The 22,403-nt window shown below is 43.8% G+C and overlaps 1 protein-coding gene across 1 annotated transcript in view; it reads right to left on the bottom strand.

Annotated features, from left to right (window-relative positions):
* The window catches only part of Gldc (glycine decarboxylase), an 83,692-nt gene that overhangs the window by 35,727 nt on the left and 25,562 nt on the right, over positions 1–22,403 (bottom strand). The window contains exons 5-14 of the mRNA XM_021647898.2: positions 17,217–17,294; positions 15,789–15,936; positions 15,277–15,473; positions 13,366–13,462; positions 8,210–8,315; positions 5,977–6,116; positions 5,361–5,441; positions 1,906–2,003; positions 1,410–1,494; positions 1,198–1,239 (exon numbers count right to left, since the gene is read on the bottom strand). Of these exons, the coding sequence (XP_021503573.1) occupies positions 1,198–1,239; positions 1,410–1,494; positions 1,906–2,003; positions 5,361–5,441; positions 5,977–6,116; positions 8,210–8,315; positions 13,366–13,462; positions 15,277–15,473; positions 15,789–15,936; positions 17,217–17,294 (1,072 nt within the window). The remainder of the gene's footprint in view (positions 1–1,197; positions 1,240–1,409; positions 1,495–1,905; positions 2,004–5,360; positions 5,442–5,976; positions 6,117–8,209; positions 8,316–13,365; positions 13,463–15,276; positions 15,474–15,788; positions 15,937–17,216; positions 17,295–22,403) is intronic.

Here is a 22,403-nt window from a genome sequence, read left to right on the forward strand (position 1 = left end):
AGTTCAAACCTAGTTTCTTTGCCTGAAATGACTTACAACATCAGAAGAATCCTAAAAGAGAATGAATTAACTCTGCTAATATAATATTGGCCTCGTAAAAGATAAGGATGTATCACCACACCTTGTCAATCAAATTCCTGTTGACCCAGAGAATAAACCCAAACCTCAAACCTCACCCTCTGACACTGTGAATGGCTTTCTAGAAAGAGGTATAGTTTCATTTGTCTGTTTGGTTTTTGACACAGGAACTCAAGGTCCCGTCTTTGCTCTCCGGGTGAGAGAATTACAGGCATGTCCTCTAATTTTTTTGCTTTAGCCCTCTAATTCTTTTTTTTTCATTGTTGTTGTAACTAAGATGCAAACCAGAGCAAATGAGTACCAGGCAATTGTTCTATCACTGAGCCAACATCCAGGCCAGGCCGAACATTCTCAAATGAACCTTTGAGGCTAACTCCAAACGAAAAAAAAAATAGAAGTCTTTAAAAGCCCAGATTTAGGGGGGAAAAAACTAGTCACCTGATTATTTTAATTTAAAAATTTATTTCACATAATTGGGAAGATACCTCAGAGACAAAGTCACTTGTCATGAAGCCTTATGACCTGGCTTTGATCCCTGAGACTCACGCATAGGAGAACTGTGCCATGCAAGTGCATGTACACACACACACACACACACACACACCACATATATACTAAAAGAAACTATTAAAAATGATAACAATAATAATCATTTTACATAGCTGGGTATGGTGGACATGCTTGTAGACACAGCTGCTTGGGACACTGGGCTAGGAAGATTTTCATCAATGCTTTAAAACTTCCTTGAGATAAAACTTTGTCAATAAGAATAATAATTTTTATCCATAATTTTTTTTGTTTGTTTTTGAGTCTGTCTGTATAGCCTTGGCTATCCCCAAACTCACTTTTTAGACTGAGTTAGCCCTAAACTCAGAGATCTGCCTGCCTCAACTTCCCAGAGTGCTGGGATTAAAGGTTGTGTGCCTCCACACCCAGCTTTATCTGTGAATTTAACTGATCAAATTGTGAGAGATATCAGGGTCTCTACCACGATTGCAGAAGGATGCAGAAAGGATCGTTAGGGCAAAGAGTCCCAGTGTAGGCAGGCTTTTGTCATCCATTTCTGTACAACTGGGAATCTGCCCCTAGGTACACACTTCGTAGACATGACCTACTTACTCTGAGTTCGGAGGAGCTGTTGAGCTTCATAGTGCAGGAGCCCTTGAAGAAGCACATCCGAGGAGCATCCCGTTAGCGACTTTCTACGGCCCTTGTAGGGACCCTCCCACCTCCCCACAAGGCCCTGCCTCTCCCCTCCTGCACTGTGTTAGAGGCACAGGAGGAACCGAGCAAGGGTTTAGAAGTGAGAAGAAAGGGCCCCAAACAGCTACCAATGGGATCATGCTGTGGACAAGAGAGATGTCTTTGTTCTCTAGTTTCTTCATGTACCGGACGAGATTGGTTTCTGAGTGATAGCTGTAAGCATAAAACAGCCATTAAATTAGAATCATGCTGGTCCTCTTACAAAAAGAGAAAGGAGCCCCAACTTCAAAGACGCATTAGTTGCACGTCACAGACTCTAATGGATCTCAAGAAGGAGGAAATACTGAGATGAGGATGGGGTTCCTGAGATGAACTTAGGAAGTACATCTGAAAATTGCCCCCACCCCCAGCACAGCGCCAGCACAGCAGAACTATCAGGAGACAAGGTATGCTCGGCTTTCATCAGGGATGGGGTCTTTCTGACATGAATATATTAGTGACCCTGGCTAAGCGGCAATAAACCGGAACCTTTTATTATGGTCAGTGTCAGAAACAACACCCTCCCAAGGCTCCCTGCTTCGCTGCCAGAACACAAAATTCAGAATTCTCCAAAGCCACACAAACCTGTTGAACACCTGATGTGTGAGGAATGGGCTGGTTCTCTGGAATGAAGACCCTAGAATACCTTTCCACTCCTCTCCCATGCTTTCAGCCACCAATTCCTGAAAGAGAGAGCGCAGAGGCTGAAGGATAGGGGCTTCCAGGCGGGAAGTTTCCAGGCTAGATTACGAGCTTAACAAAATGCGCCAAGACATTTGTGTAAAAGCCCAAATTCTTGAACACTTAGAAGAAAACATAGAGCCAGATAATGCAGGACCTATGATTTGGCAATAGTTTCTTGTTCCCTGTTATTATCTGTTTGAGACAGAGCCTCGCTGTGTGGCCTGGCTGGCCTGGAACTTGCTGTGTAGATAGGCTATCCTCGGGCTCAAAGAGGCACACCTGCTTCTGCCTCCCAAGTGCTGGGATTAAAGGATTCATTAATAAGGATTCCACACTGTACAAAAAAGCATGAGCATCAAAAGAAAGAAAATGGTGACCTGTGTAAGGGGCACAGAGGTCTTTGTGCCCACCCACAGACACGCACTAGAGCAGAGGTCTCAATCTTCCTGATGCTGCAACCCTTTAACACAGTTCCCCATGTTCTGGTGACCCCCTAGCTGTAAAATTATTTTCTTGCTATGACCCAGAGATTGAGAAGAACTGTAGGAGAGGAGCCTGGAAAGTTAAAGGCACAGGGCTGTTCCGTCAAGGGAAGGAATGTAAAACTTGTTTTCTACTGGGAAGGCTGGCGCAGGTGTGCTCTCTAGCCTGGTAACTTTTGTGCTCTATCTCCAGTATTTTTGCGGGTACAGACTCTTCCAGCACTGGGCCCTCCTCCAGGTCCATACCACAAATGTATTTTCCTCAATCAATTGTAAATAAGCCTGTTATCCCAATCAATTTAGGGAGCCAATTTTTACTGACTTTACAGAGTTTTGATGTAGTCCCATCTAATCTGTATTTAGCTTACTTTGCTCCTCAGGGAGATCTCGGTATGGTTTGTTATGTGTGCAAGACTGAGTCAATTATCACCAGAATAAACTTCACCAAACTATGCTGTGCTTAAATACACCTAAAATAAACCACCAGAGGTCAGACTCACAAAGTTGGAACCAACACTGGCTTCTGAGTCTTGTTGAGCTGAACTGTCTTCTTGCCTCCCTTGGCTCATCTATCTGCTGCCCATGAAGGTTGCAGAGGTCCTTGCAGACTTGCATTTCATTAAAATTAAAAAGATTTGAGGGGGTGAGGGTGTAGCTAAATAGCATGAGATCTGAGTAGAACAGCACAAACTGGATGTGTGACACAAACCTATAATCCTAGTGCTAGGGAGGTAGAAGGAAGAAGATTAACAGTTCCATCTTTAAGGAGCTGGAGAGATGGCTCAGTGGTTAAGAGCACTAGTTGCTCTTCCAGCGTACCCACGTTCAGTTCACCAGCATTACTTACAACCCAATGTAACTCCAGTTCCAGGGAATCTGACACTCTCTTCTGACCACATACAGAAAGCACTGATACATTGAAAATAAAAATAAATAAATCTAAAAAAAAGTTTGTTCAGCCCTTGGCTACATTACACCTTGTCTCAAAAACAACAAATTAAAATAAATAAATAAATGGGTGAATGAGTGAATAAACAAACAAACAAATAAATGGATAAATGAATAAACAAACAAATAAATAAACAAACCATTTGAATTGTGGGTGTAGCTAAGGACCAGATCGCTTGCCTGGCATAAGCAAGGCCCAAGTTAAAAGCTAGAACACGCCACCAAAAGAATTTAAAACAAAAACAAACAAACAAACAAACAAACTAAAAACCACCACTAGCAACAACAACCAAGACCTGTAAGTTAAAGCTTAGTAGTCCTTAGTTTCCCAGGATGTGTGCGGTCCTGAGTTCAGTCACTAGCACAACAAAAGGAGTAAGCAAAAAACAAGAACATTCGTTCATCACTGATATCATCAGGAAAGCCATGAAGCCGTGATGTTGCTTAAATAATGGGAGAAAACATATGCAAATGTGAGGGTTCTACATCTGAAACATCTAATCACATATCTAATCTTCATCCCTCCCTGTGCTAATAGCATGATGTGTTGGTTTGTTTTTCTTAGCTTGGCCAACACAAAGCCACCTGGGAAGGGGGAATCTCAGTGGAGGCCCTGCTCCCATCAGGTTGGCCCCCTGGGGAGGATGGGGGAGGGTTTGGCCCACCTTGGGCCTGGCTCACAGGAGAAAGCAAGCCAGTAAGCACTGTTCCTCCATGGTCGCCACCTGAGTTCCTGCCCTGACTTCCCTCAGCGATGGACTGTTGCTTTCCTGCCCCTCAGCGGCTTTTGGTCACAGCAACAAAAAAATGAACAGAGATACACAGCATCTTGAGTCATGCTGATGACTTCAGAAACGCCCCTCAAACGCTTACCCATCAATAGTCTTAAACCCAGGTGTTCTGCAGGGAAGGAGTTTACGTGGTCCTATTTAGTTAATAAAACTCAACACTGGGGTAAACATTGTGAAGCTTCTTGGTAGCTTGTAATTGGTATCTGGAGCTAAATAATGCAGTTAAGGAGTCCAGACAACCAAAGATCACCACTCAGCACCCAGGAAGGTAATTCTATTTCTATGGAACAGGAATAGCTTTCTTCATGGACTCTCTCAGCCGATACTCACTGAAGTAATTTCCAGGCAATAAGCAGTGTAACGTGCCCGGGGTTAGATCCTGGCACGGGTCTAGGGAGCAACTGGCTTCTCTTTTACTTCCATCCTATCGAATGGCTCATCCCCGATAGCTCACTGTGTGGAAATCCACTCAGTCATACAGAATTGCTCTAGTGTCACAGGAATTATCTTTCCTCCTGGTCTTTATGGCTGTTTTCACTAGGATTGAGCCCATATCTAAACCCACCCTTCTCCTCTAGCACACTCTCTTGGTATATAATAACTCACACTCATGTTTCAGATCTTAGTGTAGGAAACTGACCCAAACGCCCTGTGACCAGCTAATCCAATCGGCTCAGTTTCCTCACAGACCATGCTGGGATTATGTGTCTGGCTCCTCACTATGTTAGCGGAGGCAGGAACCTGGTTCTATCTGCCACCATAACCTCAGGGCATGGCACAATATCTGGCACATATTACAGGTTTGGTAATTACTCATTAAGTGAAAGAGTGTCATAACTTTCCCAGAATTGACAAAAACCGAGATGCGCTGTCACAGATCTTTGTTTCAAAGTCAGGGCGCAACGCCACCAACAATCCACTTAGCCTGGAGGCGCTGGCCTTGGTAGCATCTGTTAACAGTGACCTTTAGCTATCAGCAGTCACAGGAACAAGGGACGGGCAGTGTCATAATCTGAAGAGCAGAGTGGCCATTGCCGAGCTGAGCCCTTTCTCACTCATATTCAAGCCCACAGAAGGGCAGAACAGAACCTTTCTTGACATCACATCTAATAAAAGACAGAATGTCTTTACTTACTGCGGATGACTCACAGCCAAAGATCCACAATAAATCATCCAGATCTTTCTCAGTGACTGTCTCATCCAAAGAAATACCAAGCTATAGAAAAGAAAACCAGATGGAAATCATTAGCTCCAAATCCCACATCACTGGGGGAAACTGGACAAGATACCACGGGGGAGAAGATTCCGGTCAAACTCCTCATCCACTCTATAACACCAGGGTACCCTTAGGACCAAGCTGATCTTTAAGGGAAAGTGAGTGGACCGGTCTCAGACTTGACAAGCTTTGGAGTCTGGCAAGCCACCTGTGGACCCTACCAGTCTAATGAATTCAGGATGCTCCCACAGACACTCAGTGTGTTAGGCTCTTCATCCCTTAATTCTCTTTGTTTTCTAACTCAGAGCCATAATCATAAACAGTCTCATACACTCAAAAAAAATTTTTTTTTGAGAAAAGTCGAGGACAATTTATTCTCCTTTGAAAAGGTCACAGTAGAACAAGTTGGAAATTAGGAACTGTTTACAAAATATAGACTCCCAATTCCAATGTTTGTTAAACAACGTGGAAGGCTTTTCAGGAGAGAACTCCTGAGGCACAAAGAACTAGTGAAAAGATTAAGTAATCGACTTACTGTGCCATCGTCAAAGAGTCGGAAGTTGATTTGCCTCTGAGCTGCTCTGCCCAGCACCTCCTTCACGGCGCAGCCACACTGAACCTTCAAAGTGTCAAAGAACAGGTTGTGCTGGAGTTGGTGTCCTGCCCGCTTGAGACCTAGACAAGACAGGGAACAGCCCACTCAGACAGAGCTCTGGACAACAGCCGCTGGCATCACAGTAGGCAACACTGTAGGTTGTTTACTGGCAAGTATATTGGTGGCTTTTTAAGAAGAATAGTAAATGAATTCATTACTGTGCTACAGAAAATCATGAAAAACATATCAAACAAGTGAGGAAAAATTACGAGCTGACTAGCCAGAAATAAATACTACCTACATTTTGATGTACATATTAGAAATGGATGTGATTGTGTGTGATTACACTTTTGAAAAGAACATTATGGGGCTAGAGAGATGGCTCAGAGATTAAGAGCACTGTCTGCTCTTCCAGAGGTCCTGGGTTCAATTCCCATCTATAATGAGATCTGGTGCTCTCTTCTGGTGTGAAGGCGTACAGGCAGACAGAATATTCTATACATAATAAATAAATAAATCTTAAAAAAAAGAAAAACAAGAACATTATGCCTAGAACCCTATAAATTGGGAGGCCGAGACAGGAGGACTGCAATGAATTTCACACAGGTCTGGAACTCCTCATAAATACTTCTTTTTAAAGTCTGGATCTTGTTATGTAGCCTTGTCTGTCCTGGAGCTCATTACGGAGACCAGGGTGGCCTTAACTTGTGACGATCTTTCCGCCTCAACTTACCTCAATTGTGATTACAGGCATGAGCACAGAGTCTATGCTAGGTCTCAGCTTGTCTACAGATCAATTCCCGCATGATTGTTTTCAATATCTGTTACAGGTGTGCTGTAATGTAATTATGTGTTATCTGCCTCCGAGACTGGGCTACTTACTGCAAACAAGCTTCCAATGGACACACTTATGCTTTACACTTCTCCTTTCACACTTATATCCTTTAGGTATACAACTCATAGTAGGATAGCTGAATCAAACTGTAGGCATAATTAAGCTTTTTTTTTTTTTCCTAGAGGTCAACCCTGGGTTTCTACTTTGTTTGTTTGTTTGTTTGTTTACTTGCTTACTTACTTACTGAAACAGGATCAAATTGAATCTGGGGTGCACCAAATCAGCTAAAGTAGCCGGCTAGTAAATACCGGGCATCATTAGTCAGTGTTTCCCCACTGCGGAGATTACAGCTATGTGCTGAAATCTGAGCCACACCCCAGCTTTGCAAGTGGGGCCTAACAATTTAAATTCAAGGCCTTGTGTTTGTGAGGCCATCTTCCAGAACACTTAGGTTTTTTTGTTTTGTTTTGTTTTGTTTGGTTTGTTTTTTTGATGTTTAACTGCCACCCATAAAAAGCTACCACCATAGAGTGTTGTCATTTCTTAATCTTTACCAAGGTAGAGGGCAAGGGCTGAGAGCCTAAGTAATGGTAGAACATGCAGATGTACAGGTCCCGAGCTTCAGCCCCAGAACCACACAAAAATCAAACCTTAAAAATAATAAGGCAGTATGTGTGATGGTGCATGTCTGCAATCTCATCACTTGGAAGGCACAGGTGGGAATCAGGAGTTCAAGGCTATCTTCAGCTATTTCATAAGTTTGAGGCTTTCTGAGCTACACAAAACTTTGTCAAGAATACAACAAAAAGATTAAGTGGTTCCTGGATTAATAATGTTGAAATTACATGAGTCTATTGGTCATTTATTTGTATACTTACTCATTTATTTCTAAATTATATAATGACTTCTGATCACGTTCTCATAAAAATGTCCATCCTTTTGTATTTTGGGTGAGAAAGATTACGAACTTCATCTATTACAAATATCAGTATCCACTGAGTGTGGTGACACATGCCTTTGGTCCCAATGTTCAGTAGGCAGAGATGGGAGAATCTCTGAGTTCAAGGCCTGCTTGATTTATAATGGTGAGTTGCAGGCCAGCCAGGACTACATAGCAAGACCCTGTCTTAAAAAAAAAAAAAAAAAGAAAGAAAGATAGATAGAAAAAAGACAGATGGAAAGAAAGATAGTAGTCTGTCATACTGTCATAGATGTTGAAAATATCATCCTGTTTCTTATGTGACCTCTATTTTGTATTCAGTCCTGGACACACCCCAAGTTTTCATGTATTTAGATACATGTATCAGTCTTGTTACACCGGGAACATAACGCACTCACCTTCAGACAAGATCAAAGTGGCATTATGAACCCTTTTAGCGATGTGCTTCAGCCCATGGGATCCATGGTAGATGGCAAACATGGCAGCCATGTTGGCTAAGAGGGCCTGAAACAAGAGAGAGCATTTCCGGAATTAACCACGAGCAACCATGTGTTGGAAGGCAAGTGGTGGGCGGGAGGAATTGCTGACTGAGGATGCCCACACTGAAGTGAGCCAAAATGATTTAATTTCCTGCATTCTCTGTAAGAACCATTTATACGAAAACAGCACTGAGTCGTCACTATCCTGACCCTTACAAAGGGGTCTCACTGGTACAGCAGGATCGTGTCTGGCGTAAGAGGGAAAGCAGGCTGTGATCATCACCAAGAAGCAAGATCTACCATTAGAACACTGTGGGGCAATAAAGACCTCAATGGGGAAAAAGCGAGATCTGAGAATTTTATGCACACTTAGATATTTCTTCAAGAAGCAAAACTGCAAGCAATTCTCAAACCCTCAAACCCTCAGAGAATACAAAGCACAAGAAACTGAACTTCAGGAACCAACAGGTCAGTGAGGCCCAGGAAGTTGGCTCAGTGGGTGAGATACTCAGGCAAAAGTGAACAGATCTGTGTTCAGACCGCCCCCCCAGAACCCACATAAAGCCAGACACAGAAATGTAACATCTGTGACCTCTGCATAAGTACCATGACATGTGTGTGTCCAAATTCACACACACACACTAAGTCCGTGGTTCTCAGCCTTCCTGACGCTGTGACCCTTTAACAGTAGTTTCTCATGCTGTGGTGACCTTCAACCATAAAATTATTTCGTCACTACTTTATAGCTGCACTGTACTGTTATGAATCATAACGTAAATATCTGATAAGTGACCTGCAAAGGAGTCATGAACCACAAGCTGAGAACCGGTTCACTAAATAAAGAAATGTAACTTAAAAATATTCACTCATTTAACTTCCCATGTATGTGTGTACCTGAGTGTATGTGTATATTGGGCATCACATGTGTGCAGGAACCCATGGAAGTCAGAAGCAGAAATGGATCCTGAAGTTACAGACAGTTGCGAGCCACCAGAGATGCTGAGACCAGAATCCAGGTCCTCTGCAAGATCAGTAAAAGATCTTAATACAGGATTATCTTCCCCAGCCCTGTAATTTATTTATTTATATGTTTTGTCTCTCTTTGCAGCCCTGGCTGACCAAGAACTCACTATGTAGACTAGGCTGGTCTTGAACTCACATAAATCTGCCTACCTCTGCTTCCTGAGTACTGGAATTAAAGGCATGTGCCACCGTATCTGGGAGGCTCTGTAATTTTTAAAAACTAAATATATGTGTATATGTATATATTGACCTACATACACTCTTATCCCTACTGCAGAGAGTTCAGGCATGTACCTCCACACCTGGCTTCCAAGGAGATTTTTTAAAATGCCTTTTTCTTTTTTTTTCTTTTTTGGAAACAGGGTCACTCTGTATAACAGTCCTAGCTGTCCTGGAACTCACTATATAGATCAGGTAGACCTTCAACATACAGAGATCCGCCTGCCTCTGCCTCCCAAGCGCTAAGATCAAAGGCGTGCGCCATCATGCCTGACTCCTATTTTCTGTTTAAAAAGCTTTCATTGTACATATACATTCTGATTCAGACTGAGTATTCGTTGTTCCAGATCCAGTCCTCTGGCCTCTGAATTTCTTTGTCTATGCTTTGCCTAGACCAGCAGACGAATGACTCTTTCACAAGGGTTGCCTAAGACCATTGGAAAGCACAGATATTTCTATTACAGTTCGTAACAGTAGCAGTTGTGAAGTAGCAATGAGAATAATTTTATGGTTGGGAATCAGAACGTTAGGAACTGTAATAATTAATAGGTCACAGCATTGGGAAGGTTGAGAACCACTGGCCCAGAGATTCTTCTGATTCATGTATAACACATTTATCATTTTATACAGTAAAAATAAATCTATTTTTCTCCAGGGGAAGTGGTCTTATGCAGGGTGGCCTTGAAATCATGATCCTCCTGCCTCTACCTCCCAAGCGCTAGAGGCTGGAAGGTCAGAAATTTAAGAGTCGCCTTAGTTATACAGTGGTTCTGAGCCTCCTCCCTACCCCCAGGATACAACGAGGCCTTGTTTCAAAGAAAAATGAGAGGGGGTCCCACAAAATATGGTGAGAATTTTGATATCAGCTGGGCCACAAGTTCATAGAAAGATTTAAAAATATAATCCATCCACAGCCTTTCAGAGGTTTTTAAGATAGCCATGCTTCATCAGTGATATAAATCTAAGAGAGGTTCGTGATGGACCCCATGCAGGACTAAAAGAACAGGTGACAGAAACGGCAGCAGATGATACTCAAAGACAGCACGGAGGAAAAAGCTCGGGGAAGGTCAGCCACGTCTTAGCAGAAGGGCAAGAGCACACGTGCAGAGACAAGACACTGGAGTACTTTGAACCATCAGTTGCTTTCAGAACAGGTGAGGAAAAGGAACGATGCAATAAAGAGCTAGATGATGAGCAAAATGAAAAGGCAAAAATCAGGGCAGACAGAGCACCGGTCATTCCCAAGGGGAACACCATTCTCTCTCTCTCTCTCTCTCTCTCTCTCTCTCTCTCTCTCTCTCTCTTTTTTACAAGCACCATTTTCATAACTGCAGTAAATGATACATAAAAAAAAATGATGAAATGAGTTCTACTAGAGTAAAGGAAGAAGCAGCAGCCACATAACACTGTTCCTTGTAAACAGCCTGGGTGTACTTGGAAAATGATTTTCAAACTTTGAAGCAAAAGGGCCGGCGAGACAGCTCAGCAGGTGAAAGATCTGCTGTTGCAAGCCTGATGGCCTGGGTTTGACCTCCAGATTCTGTGGTGGAAGAACAGATCCATGCAAGTGTCCTATGACCTCCACAAGTGTGTCACGGCACACACGCACCTGCACTCATACACGCATGTGCTCAGAAAAGGGGAGCTCCCTTCCCCCACCCGTCATCCCCTATCCCTCCCCTGCTGTCAGGGATAAGCATGTCCTCTTCCCCTGTGGCCTAGTAAGGCGATCCCACCAGGGGGAAGTAATCAAAAAGCTGGAAAGGGTGTCCTTATCAGATGCAGTCCCCACTTCCCTTACTAGAGGACTCTCACTTGAAGCCTAAGTTGACCATCTGCTACATCTTTGTAGCATGCCTAGGTCCAGTTCCTGCACGGTCCTTGGGCCCTGCTTAGTTGGCTCTGCTGGTTTTCTTGTGGAGCGGCCTGTCACCTCCAGGTCCTTTTCTCTTTCCTCCAACTATTCCATAAGACTCTCTAAGCGTCGTCCAGATATCCCTACACATCCTACAGACATGGTAATTGGGGGGTTGAAGTTTTTGTGGGTGGGTTGGAGTTCTCCTCCCCTACTGGGCTACTGTAGTTAGAGGATGTCCTTTACTGTCTCTATGGTCTCTGCTACTAGCAGTCTCTGCTTGAATCCTTCTCATATCCCCCCAGGAGACTACCCTGACCTAAGTCTCCAGCTTGTCACAGAGACCCCCACCTTGTTTCTTTTTTCTCTACAGGCCTTCTGTCCTCTAGCCCTCATTTTCCCCATGTCTGATCTCCACCCTTTTAACTCTCTGTGCCCCCTCTTCTACCTTGTTCCCTTGTTTAGCCACTACCTCTTTAGGCACTCTCTCCCCTTCCAAGTGAGACTGACACATCCTCCCCTGGACTCTCCTTGTTACTTATCTTCTTTGGGTCTGTGCCCCTAGTGTGTTTATCCTGTACTAGAGGGCTAAAATCCCTTTATAAGTGAGCACATGCCATGTGTTTCTTTCTGCTTCTGGGTTACCTCACTCAGGATGATCTTTCCTAGTTCCATCCATTTGCCTGCAAATTTCATGATTTCTTTGCTTTTAATAGCTGAGTAGTATTCCAATGTGTAAATGTGCCAGTTTCTTTATCCATTCTTTGGTTGAAGGACATCTGGGTTGTTTCTAGATTCTGGCTATTATGAATAAAGCTGCTATGAACATAGCTGAGCAAATGTCCTTGTTTTATGGTGGAGAGTCTTTTGGATAAATACCCAGGAGTGATATCCCTGAGTCCAGAGGTAAAGCTATTCCCCATTTTTTGAGAAAGCCCCAGATTGATTTCCAAAGTGATTGTACAAATTTACACTCACATCAGCAATGGAGGAGTGTTCCCCTTTCTCTACATGCGCTGTTGCTTGAGATTTTGATCTTAGCCATTCTGACCTGTGTGAGATGGAATCTTGGAGTCATTTTGATTTGCATTTCTATGATCAGTAAGGAAGTTAAGCATTTTAAGTGCTCCTCAGCCATTGGAGATTCCTCTGTCGAAAATTCTCTGTTTAGTTCTGTGCCCCATTTTTTTTTTATTGGATTATTTTGTTTATTGCTGTTTGATTCATTTGACTCAGGTCCTGAAGCAACTCAAGGTCAGAAGCCCCAGAATTGCTACTTGTATTCCATCAACTTCAGGAACACTTTTCATGACTCCTCCCCTAAAACATGTCTCATGATACCAGAAGATGCCCATCTGGACCTTCCCCTCCAGCTTGTTGCCTCTGCTCTCTTGGCCTCATTCTTGAAAATCTTCCTTATAACTCAAAGGGATGGTGGAAACCCATATGGACTGGCCATAGCTAAGATTTCAAGAGACCATGAGCCCAATACTTCTAACTGACACACTTAAAGCACATGGAAATTAAAGTAAAGAGTATTCCTCTATCCTCCCTCCGATCTTATTCAGTTCAAGCTGTTGAAGGTCTGATTTTAGGCAGAATAAACACCAGTGACGCCTTACAAGGTTTCTCTGTGTAGCCCTGGCTGTCCTGGACTCACACTGTAGACCAGGCTGGCCTCAAATTCACAGAGATCCGCCTGCTTCTTCCTCCTGTATGCTGGGATTAAAAGCGTTCTACCCCATCACTCGGCCCAATGTCTTACTTTTTATTGTTTTGTTAACAATAATGAAATGAATGCATGCTCCAAGTATGTGATATAGACATGCAGTAATTTATGAGACCGGGCTTCTCTGTCAATAAGATCTTTCCATCGCTAGTGTACAACCTGTTCAGTAGGCGGTGATCAAATAGGAAAATGAGAGCGAGTGAGTGGGGCCCTCCTGGTATTCAGCATCGGGTTGGCTCCGGCACTCACCTGGGCAGTGCAGATGTTGCTGGTGGCCTTGTCTCTCCGGATGTGCTGTTCTCTGGTCTGAAGAGCAAGGCGATACACTTCCTTCCCTGTGGCATCCCTAGATCAAGACAACATGTTCGGTCAGCACAGACCACCACAGCACCAGGAATGGCTCAGAACAGTGATTCCCGACCTGTGGATTGTGACCCCTTTGGGGTGAAAGACACTTTCACAGGGGTCTCACGGCAGATATCGTGCATATCAAATATTTATATTACAACTCATAATAGTAGCAAAATTAATGATGAAGTAGCAACAAAAATAATTTTATGGTTGGGGTCACCACAACATGAGGAACTGTGTTAAAAGGTTGCGGCATTGGGAAGGTTGAGAACTTCAACCTTTGAGAAGATTTCGTGTATCTGTGAGTGTGGGCACACACATGTCAGGGCGCTTATGTGGAGGTCAGGGGAACAACCCCAGGGGTCAAAGGTCGCATTCCGTGTCTGGCTCTGTGTGGGCTTTGGGGGATCTGCACATGGGTCCTTTCACTTTTGGCTCCATCTTACCCACTGAGCCGTCTCCCCGGGCCTTAGATGCGTTTGTTTCCCCAGCTGAGGGAATTCAGCAGATTTGTGTGGGTGCAAGTTCATAAAGACGAACTTCCAAATGTCCCTTCTCTAATAGGACTATCGGCTTTAATTTGGTCTCTGAAATATATACAGTAAAGTCTAGAACAGTGAAAAGAAATTTCCTAGGAATTATTCTGCCTAGCTGGATGATGGGGACCAATCTTCATGGCTGATAAGGGGAAAGGGTGATAATCTGAGAAAACAGAATTTCTTCATTAGAGGTTTGAAGAGACTGGTTATTCAGAAAACTAAAAAACTAAAAGAGGGAGGGAAGGTGGGGCTGGGAGGAGAGGAAGAAGGGGCCTATAACCAGATATAAATTTAATTAATCAATAAAAAAGAAAAGAAAATGGAAAGGAAAGCTAACAGTCTCACTACTTATTTCATGAAAAATTTTCTTCTTTAATGTAAATATAAATATATATATTTACAAGTTATATATGTACATATGGATAAACAAATGTATATACATACACACACACATATATATCACATATATATATATGATACACACACACAGTTTTGGGGGACTATGATAAAATTGAGATATTTCCCCAGTAAAAACCCTGGAATTCTTCCAAATTCTGAATTTAGAAAAAAACATCAGAGCATTGAGACTCAAATCTATGTGACAGGAACCTCCAGAAGCCAACTGGGTCACACTAAGTTTGTTCTTTAATTTCTCTCTCTCTCTCTCTCTCTCTCTCTCTGTGTGTGTGTGTGTGTGTATGTGTGTAAAGGACAAATTACATGGGTGAGTTCTTCCTTCTACAATGTGGTATTTAAGAAAGAAACTGGTTAGTACAAAGCATTTAAAAGATGCAGGTCTCTTCAGGCCATCACCCTAAACTGCCCGTACATGACCATATAATGCCTTGCAAAGGACGCACACACGTTTTCACATTGTAACAGTGCTCAGAGCACACCACAGACCGTGGTGTCCCTCATCTTCACTTGTGTTGTACTTGTTTTTGATCTACTTGACATGGACCAATTAAATTTAGGAAGAAATCAGAGAAAAAGAACAGGGGAGCCAGAGGGGGCGGGTGCTCAGATTTTGGGCACCTGCTGCCCTCCTAGAGGACCTGAGTTTGTTCCCAGCACCCACACTGGGCAGCTCACAACTGCCTTTAGCTCCAGCTTCAGGGGACCCAATGCCCTCTTCTGTCTCCTTGGGCACCCATGAAACACAGTCGGGCGGACACACGCACATAGGCAAAACGCAAAGGAGTCTTTCGTAAGCGGAGAAAAAGAACAGGGAAGGTCATAATCACCCGCAGCAAGGGGTGTGAAGCTTTACCTTGTCACCCCCACCATCCTTCCAGGCATCATCCTCACCAGGTTTTCTCTGACAGCAAAAAAGGCCGCGTGTGGTCCCCCATAGCCCAGCGGCACTCCAAATCTCTGAGAGTTGCCCAGGGCAATGTCCACGCCAAACTCTCCAGGTGGCTTCAAAACACACAGCGCTAAAAGGTCGGTAGCACAGCACGTCAGGCTCTGGAGAGCAGAAGGAGAAGAGGTCAGGGTTGTTAGCTTATCCTGAGCAGTGAGAGTGTACAGGAGTTATCTCCACTACAGACAGACAGGCTGGGAGGCTGCACTGCTGTGAATTCCGTTTGCCTATGCATTTATGCAACACATATCTACCGCGTGCCTACTGGGGACAAGGAATTAGTGAGCAGCGTTGAGTAAGAGGAAAGAGCAGGGAAGGAGAACATCACCCCCCCCCAGGTGATGATTATAAAGAGATTAAAATATACCAGAAGACAACTGGGACATACCTTCCCGGGCCTCAACAAGGGGCTTACCTACCCCAGTCTCATGGGCTCTTTCTACAAGTTCCGTGAAGTCTTCCACCTTCCCCTCAGTGTCTGGGTACTGGAACAACACCCCGCTGACATCTTTGCCACTGAAATCCATTTCGTGGGGTAACTTCAGCTCAACCAGCACCCCCCTATATCTGAAAGTATAAAGGAAAATTTGTTCCCTTTATTATTCCTGTGTGTGTGTGTGTGTGTGTGTGTGTGTGTGGTGTGTTTGTGAGCGCGCCTCAGATGCTCAAGTTCCGAGGCGTATGTGTGGAGGTTATAGGACAACTTCAGAGCGTGAGCTCTCTCTTTTCCTCATGGGTTCTGGTGATAGAACTCAGGCTGTCAGGCCTGCTGAGTCATCTCTTGAGCCATTACGCCAGCCCCCCCCCCCCATGTGATTAGCACTAGCTCTCTGCAGGGAGGCTATGCTCCTTTTCTATGCTTTCCCCCAGTGTCCTTCCAGCCTCACTCCCAGCCCCACCTCTTCTCGTGGTAACCTGGCCCTCCGTGCTAACAGTGCTCCACACCTACGTATGTGCTTCACCCTGCTCTGTCCCTTCCCGCTCCCCTCCCCTAAAGTCCCTCTAAGAACCTACTCCTGAGAGGAGCATCACTTCCGGAGCTAAAGATCGATGCCTACAACAGAGCCACCACCCCGACTCAGTAAACAGTAAACATCCAGATGGCAGGAAAGACTTCCTCAGCTTCTCGAAACGCTCCAAAGACTCCAAGTCCCTTCTGAAGGGCGGTGTGGATTGAAGAAGAATGCCCCACATTGCCAAAGCAGGAAGCAGATACAGCGTTGGCTCAACTGGGGGTGGGTTACTTGCTTATGGGACTAAACAGACGTGAGAAGGCACATAGGGCTACTCACACTGATGGAGCCTCTGGGCGTTGTGTGCACGGAGCAGACACGACACCATGACAGTTGTGTGTGAGCTCCGCCTACAATGCCCAAACATTGCTGAAGTTACTCTAGTTCGTCTTTTGCTTCTGTATTTATTCACTGTCTGACAGGACCTCAGAGTCTTTCCTTCACGGTCCTGGGGTCTCAACACTCAAGGCAAGGGCCTACCAATGAGCTATAGCCATAATCTCTACATTGGGACAAGTTCATAGTATGTGGCTAACTCTAACCACAGACTTGAAATCCTCTTGCCAACACTGATTTTGACATTTTAAATTTTACCGAAAGACGGCAGAATAGCTCACCCTTGTGTCAAGGCAAATAAACTCGCCATGTGCTTAGCAGAAATACCCAGGTACTTAGCAGAAATACCCATGGGAGAGAGTGGGGAGGAAAAGGAAACTCACCAAATTCAGGGTAAAGCGGCTTCACTTCCAGTCAGACTGGAAGTGGGAAAGAGAGACAAGGTAGAGATAAAATACGGTATTACCCTCAGCTCAAAACCCAAAATAAATCAATTACTTGGCTCGAGTCTGGACAACTGCTATGGTCTGAGGGTGGCAACGAGGATCAACAAAAAACTTCTTCCTCTTGTTGTGTCTGTTGAAAAGAAAAAGCACATTCAGGCTTGAACATTTCCAGATATCACAGGTTTTTTTTGTTTTGTTTAGCTTTTTTTTTCTTCTCTTTGGTATTCCAGCCTGGCCTCTAACTCTACTCAACTTCAGATCCCCCTGCCTCCACTTCCACAGTGCTGAGGTGAGATGACAGGTGTGTGCCATTATCCCTAGTGTAGGCACGGCTGGTGATCAGCCAGGCCAAGTTCTCTACCACCTGAGCCACTTCCCTGGCACCAAAGCCAGAGTTTCTAAGAAGGCAAAGCAGGGAGGGGAAATCCAAGCATAGTGTAAAAAGAACTGAGAGATTGATGACTGACAGTTCCCGACTGCAGTCCCCAGAAAGCCAAGCCTGTCCTAACGGAGCATAACAAACGCCAATTCAATTTTTTTCAAAACTCTGTATCACGATGAAAAGAAAAGGGCAAACATTAGGTATCTGAGGAAATTGAAACCACTACAAAAAAAGACTTTTGAAGTAATACATCTTAGGATTTTGTTGTCACAAGGGGCACTTTAGCTTAGAGTCTCAGTCAGGCAAAAGCGAGACAGAGCCTGAACTCAACAAAGTGGGAGAACTGACTCCCAGAGACTACCTTCCAGCCTGTACATGAGCATCATGGTACACACACCACACACACACACACACACACACACACACACCACACACACACACACCACCCACACACACACACACCACCCCCCCCACACCACTCACATACAAAAATAAAAAAGAATAAAGAGGAACACTTAGACATCATCTATGCCGAATGTCCTCACCCGGCATGAGGGAAAAGGACTGAGGCCTGAAACGCACACAGGAAGACCCAGGACTGGGGCCAGGGGAGGGTCTCAAGGGGCCAGCGCTGGGAGATACCTCTCTTTCTATGGTTTCAGGAAACATGATTGATGTGGATATATAAAAATTCCGGCAACCATTGAGTATCTGAACACAGAAAAAAAGGGCATGGAGTATGCTCACTTGTGTCATGCTACACAATTAATTTTCTGTAGCTGCACAATGGTTTCTTTGGGGGCTTGGACTAGGAAACAGCATGCTTTACACTGAATTATATTCCACTCAGTTTGATGGATGTGTTTTCACTAAATACAGTTATTACTTTCACAACTACATACAGTTTATTTTATTTTTGTCTGTTTTGTTGCTGTTGAGATAGGATCTCAGCTTAGGCTGGCTTGTGAACTCATAGCAAGCCTCCTGCTGTACTCCTGAGTGCTAGGATTATAGATGCATACAACTACATTTGGCATAGACATCAATTTAATAAAGGAATAAGTCAAGTTGGGGAAATTAAGAAAAATAATTACCTCATGTGTAATACTTCCCACAGTTTGAACGGGAACAAGTTGAAGAAAAATGATAGTAGGGACTCAGTGACCTGAGGAGAGAGCCAAGCGCAGTCTATAACAACTTCTAAAGTTGGGAAGTACACACCGAAACTCTCCAGGCTGCTTTGTTTTTGTTTTTGTTTTTTTTTATGACTTAGAAATTATATTAATTGTAAAAAATCTATTTTCATAAAAATTGTTTATTTTTGAGGAAGGGCATATAGTAAGAGGCAGGTTTCCCGCTTTACCCCTCTAAACAATTCCAGCTTACTTGTTTAATAATGGTTATAGTCTCTTCACTGAAGAGCACATTATACCTAATTCTACAATCCACACTTCCTCTAAGAAGACTGTGTGGCCTGCATGTCATATTTGCATTATTTTGTTCTACTGGTCAAAGTAAATAGCCTCACTATTCATTCAACTACACAAAAGTAATTTGCTTATTGAATCTGCTCTGTATGTCTTAATACATTACAAAACATGCGTGCCCGTCCATTCTTATTGAAATGACTCAACTATGACTTAATTTATTTTCATTTGAGAATTTGGTATGTAGCTTCTATATTTACCTCACTGCACCCTTCCTTTCCCCTAACTCATGCCCTCAACTCCCTCTCAAATCCATGACACCATCTATAATTATTATTGCTATACAAATACATACATGTATTCGTTATTGAGTCCATTTATTGTTGTTTGTGTTAGTTGGGCATATCTTTAGGGCTGACCGCTAAGGGTTGGATAAGTTATTGGGGAACCCATCCCTGGAGAAAACAGTATCTTCTCTCATCAGCCATAGCTGATGACTGCTTGTAGCTATTCATCTGGAAGTGAGGACCTATGAAACTTTTCCATCCACGCTCGCATGTCATAGAGTATTGTCATTATGCAGATTTTTTTATACAACCATATTGTTGAGATTTTGTGAGTGTCGCTTCCCTGAAATGCTTTGGAGACACAAGCTAGCATCAGGTATCCCAATGATGTGACTCTTAAATCTTTCTGCTCTTCATCCACAATATTCCCTACAGCTTAGGGGTAGAGGTATCATTGTAGAAATAGCAACTGGGGTTGGGCATCCCACATTCCCCCTCTCCCTTTTTTTGCATTTTGACTAGCTGTGGGTCTTTCTTTTTTTTTATTTTATTATTATTATTTTTTTATCAGTTACATTTTATTAACTCTGTATCCCAGCCATGTCCCGATCCCTCATTCCCTCCCAGTCCCTCCCTCCCTCCCTCATCTCCAACCGTGCCCCTTTCCAAGTCCACTGATGGGGGGACCTCCTCCCCATTCATCTGATCCTGTTTTATCAGGTATCTTCAGGACTGGCTGCAAAGCCCTCCTCTGTGGCCTAACAGGATTGCTCCTCCCTTCGGGGGTGGGGAGACCAAAGAGCCAGTCATTGAGTTCCTGTTAGAAATAGTCCTTGTTCCCCTCACTTTGGGAAACCAATTGGTTACTGAGCTACCACAGGCTACATCTGAGTGGAGGTTCTAGGTTATATCCATACATGGTCCTTGGTTGAATGTCAGTCTCAGAAAAGACCCTGTGCCCAGATATATTTGGTCCTTGTGGAGCTCCTATCCTTTCCCCAAAAGACTAACTCCCCTTCTTTCTTATGATTCCCTGTACTCTGCCAAAGGTTTAGTCATGAGTCTTTGCTTTGAAAACTGCTAGTTAGAGTCTTTCAGATGCGCTCAGTAGACTCCTGTCATACGTTCAATGCACATCCCAGGCTGCTTTGTAAAGCTAGTCTACACGCAGACCCAAGGAGAAAGCAGGAGAGAAGCAAGTGTTTCCTGAAGGAGTGCAGGCCATCACAAAGCAAACCCTGACGGGCAGGTGGGAAATCCTCAGCCCAAACAATCAAATAAGCAATGAAGAAAACACCTCCACCTCTGTGAGTGTGAGGTAAAAGCTATCACTGATGGCTTGGGGTGTGGCTTCACTGGGAGAGTGCTTGCCTAGCATGTACAAGACCCTGGGTTCCAACCCCAGCACGGCAGAAACCAGGTGTGGTGGTGTGTATCTGTAACCTCAGCACTTGGGCTATGACAACAAGAGCATCGGAAGTTCAAGATCATCCTCAGCTATCCAGTGAGTTCCAGGACAGCATGAACTATGAGATCCTGCATGAAAAGATACAAATAATTTTGAAGTTTAGAAGGAGGGAACAAAAATTACTAAAAAATAAATAAAAAGCTGAGACTAGTTAGTAACCAAGAAGACATGTAGGTGGCCATCCTGCAAGACTTCCATGAAGAGCCTGACCTTACCCTCAACACTGCTGAGGTGGGGGAAGGGCCCCAGAAGGCCTCCACCACAGGAATGATCATACCTTGGGTGAGACTGTACCTGCCTGTACCTACAGCCCCATATCTGTGGGAGCCAAGAAATAACCTCAGGGACACTCAGGGACAGAGGCTCCAGTTCTTAGAAGACACCATGAATGTAGGCAGATTTCCCAACCTCCATGAGAATTCATCCAGGAAGACACGCTCCAATATTCTTCCAAGGAAAGAGGAGGAAGGGAAAGTGTAGAGAGATCTCTAGCCTGATAACTTCTGGAAATGAAGCCTCAGCAAACAGATTCTGCAATCACTTGTTCATATGTGGCACACAAAAACATGTACACACACACACACACACACACACACCAAAAAAACCAAAAAGCTTTCCAAAGTCCTCTTCTAGAATGGAATATTCTAGAGGAAGAATGAGGTGTTCAAATATACACTGTGAAAGAGAAAACAAAGGCAGGTGGAGAGGCATATGCCTGAAATGACAGCACTAAGGGTGAGGGCAGGAAGATTTCCAGTTCAAGCCCTCCTGCTCTCAAAACACCAAGGAGTAGGAGTGTCACAGCATGCCCCGGTTTATATGCAGCACAAGAAGTGGGGAGTGAGAAAGGCAGATTTAAAAAAACAGAAACGAAAACAACGCAAACACTTTAAACAGAACCTGTCCCTAAGGAGGTGGGGCTGACTGCATTCCATGACACCATGTCAGCTCCCCTCACTGTCCACTCTTCCCTAAAGCCCAAGTAACAAAGGCAAGGACGTGACCAGGTCACGTGAAGAGAGCGTGCTCAGTGAAATGTAAGGAAAAGCTGTTGAGTGAAACCTCTGCAGAGGCCTTTAGGTAGAAGCACCGCAGGGTCCCAGCCCTGTGCTTCTTCTTGAGAGGAGGGGTTGATACTCTGGATAGAGGCCTAACAGCTGTCTACTCACATGAGAATAAAATGTAATGCTAAAGATGGCAGACAGACGGGGCACCAGTCCAGTAAGTCACCTTTGGACTTAGGCAAGAAAAACAATTATTTTTCTGTCAAACAATTAGAGGCTTAAAAAAAAACAAAAACAGTATTGTCAAAGACTTCAAATTAACCGATACAATTCTCTCTCATATATATAAATGTATATGTACACATATGTGCACTTCCTTCAATGACAAACAGCAACATGAAAGTGTGAGGCAAATAAACCCTTTCCTCCCCAACTTGCTTTTTGGTCATGGTGTTTCATTACAGCTACAGAAATCCTAACTAAGACCAAAAGGCAAATAGGTGGACAAAATACACATCCAAATCACATATTTTCTGACAATAGAGCATAAAGAAATTTATTTTGAAATATTTTTTGACATATGTATATATGTCAAGTGATAAAAACAAAAGCAAACTGATTGATTGATTAACAGATTGGTTGGAATGCCCGGCCCAACCACTGAATCAAAT

Source organism: Meriones unguiculatus, chromosome 1 (assembly GCF_030254825.1).
Source record: "Meriones unguiculatus strain TT.TT164.6M chromosome 1, Bangor_MerUng_6.1, whole genome shotgun sequence".
Taxonomy (NCBI): Eukaryota; Metazoa; Chordata; class Mammalia; order Rodentia; family Muridae; genus Meriones; species Meriones unguiculatus.